The following is a 6,000-nucleotide window of genomic DNA, read 5'->3' on the forward strand; positions in this document are numbered from 1 at the left end:
CCATTGCGACCCCAACTTGAATTTTGGTACAGATGTCGCTCGGAGCATAGCAAGCACATGTGCATTTTTTGAAATTTTTAAATTGAACGTTTTTTATGGAAATGAGTTTTAAAATTTTGCGTTTGCATGGGTATAATATTAACAATGATAATCTTGTGACATATCTGGTGAAAGCCTGTACAGTTCTGAGTTTTTCTGAACTTTGAAAATCAAAAAAAAAATTCTAGAATTTTTTTTCTTCACATTTTGCATTCTCTGACACACTATTACCATATAAAAAAAATCTCAAAAGAATTAAAAATAGAGGTAAAAATCATTGGTTCACTTGACGTTGTTGTAAAACTAGACACCTCGTGACTGATCAAAGGAACCATAAACCCGGAGAACTTTCCTTCGAACTGATATACAGTGTTGGCCAAAAGTATTGGCACCCCTGCAATTCTGTCAGATAATACTCATTTTCTTCCAGAAAAGGATTGCAATCACAAATTCTTTGGTATTATTATCTTCATTTAATTTGTCTTCAATGGAAAACCACAAAAAGAATGGTCAAAAAGCCAAATTGGATACAATTCAACAGCAAACATAAAAAAGGGGGTGGACAAAAGTATTGGCCCTGTTTGAAAAATCATGTGATGCTTCTCTAATTTGTGTAATTACCAGCACCTGTTACTTACCTGAGGCACCTAACAGGTGGTGGCAATAACTAAAATCACACCTGCAGCCAGTTGAAATGGATTAAAGTTGACTCAACCTCTGTCCTGTGCCCTTGTGTGTACCAGATTGAGCATGGAGAAAAAAAGAAGACCAAAGAACTGTATGAGGACTTGAGAAGCAAAATTGTGAGGACGCATGAGCAATCTCAAGGCTACAAGTCCATCTCCAAAGACCTGCATGTTCCTGTGTCTACCGTGCGCAGTGTCATCAAGAAGTTTAAAGCCCATGGCACTGTGGCTAACCTCCCTAGATGTGGACGGAAATGAAAAATTGACGAGAGATTTCAACGCTAGATTGCGCGGATGGTGGATAAAGAACCTCAACTAACATCCAAACAAGTTCAAGCTGCCCTGCAGTCCAAGGGTACAACAGTGTCAACCCGTACTATCCGTCGGCGTCTGAATGAAAAGGGACTGTATGGTAGGAGACCCAGGAAGACCCCACTTCTTACCCAGAGACATAAAAAAGCCAGGCTGGAGTTTGCCAAAACTTGCCTGAGAAAGTCAAAAACATTTTGTAAGAATGTACTCTGGTCAGATGAGACAAAAGTAGAGCTTTTTGGGAAAAGGCATCAACATAGAGTTTACAAGAAAAAAAAAAAAAAAAAAAAAGCCTTCAAAGAAAAGAAGAAGCTCTAGGCCATCTTACATTATATCAGAACCAATACAGTGTGGCAAAGAAATCAAACCACATAGACAATCAGATAATGGCTATAGGTACAGATGTTGAAGCCGCTTGCGATAACCTGTTATCAGTGGCGGACAGTGCTAATCATTACCCCTGCTACACTGGTGCATTGCATAATGCCCTTTCATATACCGTAATACATGGCTGCACCAATAACACCAAGGTGGGATACTCTTCACTCTAGGACTGTGAAGATGATAGATCAATCCAGTGACTCCTGCTCCATCATAAATGGATGACAGCCTTGGTCAGACTGAAACAGCAAAAGTTCAAATTCATAAAAAAAAAAATGCTAGTGACAGAATTCCTATGAATGGGAATGTGCAACAAACTATGCATCTAATTATACAATAATAATTATAAAACATCAGTTAAAAGAATTATTTTGCTTTGAAGCCAGAATGGGTAACTTTTCTTTACCTATGACTCCGCAGCCTTGCTTCACTCATGGAGGGAGGTCCTAAGCAGAGGACACAGGACCAAGTACCTGTAATCCCTCAAAGCCCCCGCCCCTACAATCATTACCTTCTACTCGGATGACGATGCCAGAAAAGCTGTCAAATGGAGAGTGAATTGTCTGTCACTGAACTATTACCTGAATTACTACCGATTGTGAAGGAAACAACTCAGATAAGTGTCACACAATTTTCTAATGCTTAAAGGTGAGGTTTCAGTTTAATTTCCACCCGCAGGTAAATCTAAATAGTAGTTAACGATAAGTCACGTCCTTGCAGGATGCCCCAACTGCAACACAAGAGTGACTGGCTCAAACCATCATGGTGTTATGGTCTTAACATGACAGCATTCAATTTCATTAGCCGTAATACTGTCAGGTACTGAAATCTCCGGCCGGTCAGCACGTCTTTGGTAAAGTTGCCATATAACCGTAGCCCGACCGGTCAGTTTGGTTTCCATCAAATCCCAGACTGTACCAGAGTCTCCACTGCAGATGTTGACAGCCGTTCTATGGTTGTGTCAATTGCAGAAGCCGTAAGGTTGTACCAGATCAATAGTATCTAGTTGCTTTGTTTTGACTGAAAGTAATAATACATGCTTTGTTATTCAATGATGGAAACCTGGACAGAAGGCTACATGGAAACATGACCTAAGGGATTACCCAAGAGAAGATTCCAATGATGGACATGTACAGGTTCTTATTTATACTGAAAGATTCTCTCTATCCAGCCATAACTCTATGTAATTAATAAATGATGATCATTGCCTTCCGCTGAGTGACGTCCATTCCACGTTTATGGCCATATTGGGAAACGACTAAGCACCGGCTAAACATACCGACTATCTATATTCACTCCCATAGACTGAAATCACGGGGCGAAGTTGCCTCTGCGCCGCTCATAGCCCAGACACATACATAACCGTGCCAGTTACCTTCCGGTTGCTGACGGAGGAGCCGGAGTACATGTAGTAGGCAATTCCAAGCACCCACAGGAAGGCGAAGCAAAGCAGAATGCGAGATTTTCTCCTCATTGTACACGAAGCAGCGTCTTGAGGCGGCCACAGGCGATCTACGCTGGCGCACGCTTCCTCCTCCGCCCACTGAGTGCAGTGTAATCGCCTGCAGCGTCAGCCCCTCTCCTTCTGGCATGGACTCCTTGACTGGAACAAGGCCGGCTGGCAGGAAACAGCGAGCATCACCAGGTCATGGGGCAAAGGTCAAACCTCGCTTGGTGAGCCAATCACAGATCACTGGAGGGGGTTGTCGGTAGGGATGGGTGGGATCTATAGCGTCGCCATGGTTACAGTACGCCATTGCACAAGGATTCTCAGACTCGAAAAGAAGCAGGATCGCGTCTCTCTGTGCGGCTTGACTGGCCATTGCTTCTAGTGTCCATTGTCATTGCATCGCTCTCAGTTTGTGTCAGGAAGCATTTCATATAATAGTAAACTGCTGCAAATCATTGCAAGGGATTGTACCAAGTATTCATGTAGCTAGGGAGATGCATGCTTCACTTACCTGTAGGACTGCTAGTATATGAGGTCCAGTGTGTACAAAGGGGTGGATAAACTAAAACAACCTAACTTATACAATGCAAACTGTGTCTAGGTAGTCTTAGGGCTAGTTCACTCGGGCACAGAGGGGGCGGATTATGGCGCGGAATCCACGTTATAATTCGCCCCCTCACAATGGTGGTCTATGGAGACCGTTAGCGTTCTTTTTTCTGATAGCGGCATATTGCCGCTATCGGAAAAAGAAACGAGTTGTCCTTTCTTCAGGCGGATTCCGTGGCTCGTTGAGCCGCGGCGTCCGCCTCGTGGCAGTAACCTCCGGAATCAGCCCATTCATTCGAGCCTACTCCAGAAGGGGAAGTTGTGGCAGGCGTATTTTGGCCCGTATTTTGGCTCCCCGTGTCACTCTTGGTGCCAAAATTCGCCCTTCTACAACTCGTGTGAATGGGGCCTTATACTCCATCAGATTTTCCGATGTGTCTTATGCGCTTTGAAAATCTGGTGTACTTTTAGGCTGAGGTCCTCCGCAGCTTTTTTTCAGCCAAATCCAAGAACGACTTCAAAAGGAATTGGAAATATATAGGGAGTTCTTATGCCTGCACTTAAACCTTATATATTAACTTAAAGAGGACCTTTCACCACTTTTGGGCACATGCAGTGTTATATACTGCTGGAAAGCTGACAGTGCGCTGAATTCAGCGCACTGTCGGCTTTCCCGATCTGTGCCCGGTGTAAAGAGCTTACGGTGCCGGTACCGTAGCGCTTTACAGTCAGAAGGGCGTTTCTGACCATTAGCCAGAGACGTCCTTCTGCCTCGCGGCGCCTATCGCGTTGTGCTGTGGAGCTGGGAGGAACTCCCCCTCCCTCTGCTCACACAGCTCGTCCATAGACGAGCATTATCAGGGAGGGAGGGGGGAGTTCCTCCCCACTCCACAGCACAGCGCGATTGGCGGCGCGAGGCAGAAGGACGTTCCTGGCTAATGGTCAGAAACGCCCTTCTGACCATAGAGCACTACGGTACTGGCACCGTAAGCTCTTTACACCGGGCACAGATCGGGAAAGCCGACAGTGCGCTGAATTCAGCGCACTGTCAGCTTTCCAGCAGTATATAACACTGCATGTGCCCAAAAGTGGTGAAAGGTCCTCTTTAATCACTGAGTGAAAATAGAAAGCAAAAACTTAACTTCTATTAATATAAAGAAACTCCTAAATAATTAAAAGATAAGAAAGGTGAACATACTCTATCCTAACCAGGAAAACACTCCAAAGTGGGTCTAGGCACCAATATGTGGAGCACCAGGTCTAATATAGTGTTCCCCTTTAATGGGATTCTATCATTAGAATCCCATATTTTACTACTACTTAAGAAAGACTATTCTTCTCCTACCTTTAGAAGTCTTCTCCGCGCCACCATTCGGTAGATATTCCCGGTTTTCGTTGTTATGCAAATGAGTTTTCTCACAACACGGCGTCCCCTGTGCTGCTTGAAAACACTCCAGTGATGCCTCTCTTCTCCGGACCACCTCTTCTCTTGTGCTCCCACCACGTCTTCTTCCAAAAGCGCTGACTGTGCATGTTCGACAGCCATTATCTTGTGGCCTCTCGTTCGGCTACAGGAAAATGGCCGTCTGCACATGTCTGTCGGCCATTTTCCGTGGCCTCTCCCGTTCGGCCACAGGCAAATGGCAGACAGACATGTGCAGTCAGTGCTTTTGGATGACGACGGGATGAGAACGTGAAAGAAGAGGCGGTCCGGAGAAGAGGACAGAGGCGTTGCTGGAGTGTTTTTCGGCCCCAGTGTTGTTTGAATGCAGAGGAAAGCCCCCAGTGCTGCAAGAAAACTCATTTACATAAGGAAGAAAGAAGATATTTCGCAGGAACGGAAGAGCAGATAAGAACAATAAAGGGAAGAGAAGAAGTCTTTCTTAAGGCTATTCCTTCATTTAGTTGTAAAAAGATACTCTAATGATAGAATTGCTTTAATGCATAGGGTAGCCCTAATCGTCTCCTGGAGATCTCAAGTATAAAGACCCTTACTCCTATTTTCCTAACCAATTGTTTACTATAATATCTGAATTAACGATAGAATGGAAACTGTAGAACAGGGGTCAGGAACCTTTTTGGCTGAGAGAGCCATGAACGCCACATATTTTAAAATGTAATTCCATGAGAGCAATAATACCACCCCCACATTCCTGCATATTATGCCCATAGTGGATCCTGCACTATTATGCTCCATTGTGGACACCAATGCACAATTATTATACTCTGGGGTATTTTCAGACCCCAGAATATAATAATTGGAGACCCAGGGGGAAATCTCCGCCGCTGTCGGCCATCTTCAATGACGTCCAGGACGTCATGTGACCAGGCGGCTTGTGTCGCGACGTATATGGGCGCAGGCCCCGGTCATGTGACATTTGGGACGTCACGCAAGTAGGCCCAAAGCCTGATGGAGAGGTAAGTAACACCGTTTTTTTATGCTCCCTTACCTCTCCTGGACCTCCAATCATTATATTCGGGGGTCCGAAAAGACTCCCAAGTATAATAGTGCTTGTGGGGCCCACGGCCCGATAGTTACGCCCCTGTCTGCGAGCCAGATGCAGCCATCAAAAGAGCCACATTAGA

General features: G+C 44.9%; 1 protein-coding gene across 1 annotated transcript in view; it reads right to left on the reverse strand.

Moving 5' to 3' along the window:
• Positions 1–3,071, reverse strand: part of GALNT2 (polypeptide N-acetylgalactosaminyltransferase 2) — a 111,298-nt gene extending 108,227 nt beyond the window's left edge. Inside the window, exon 1 of the mRNA XM_075267778.1 lies at positions 2,794–3,071. Within this exon, the coding sequence (XP_075123879.1) occupies positions 2,794–2,892 (99 nt within the window). The 5' untranslated portion in view covers positions 2,893–3,071. The remainder of the gene's footprint in view (positions 1–2,793) is intronic.
• Between the last annotated feature and the right edge of the window lie 2,929 nt (positions 3,072–6,000).

Source organism: Leptodactylus fuscus, chromosome 3, assembly GCF_031893055.1.
Source record: "Leptodactylus fuscus isolate aLepFus1 chromosome 3, aLepFus1.hap2, whole genome shotgun sequence".
Classification (NCBI taxonomy): Eukaryota; Metazoa; Chordata; class Amphibia; order Anura; family Leptodactylidae; genus Leptodactylus; species Leptodactylus fuscus.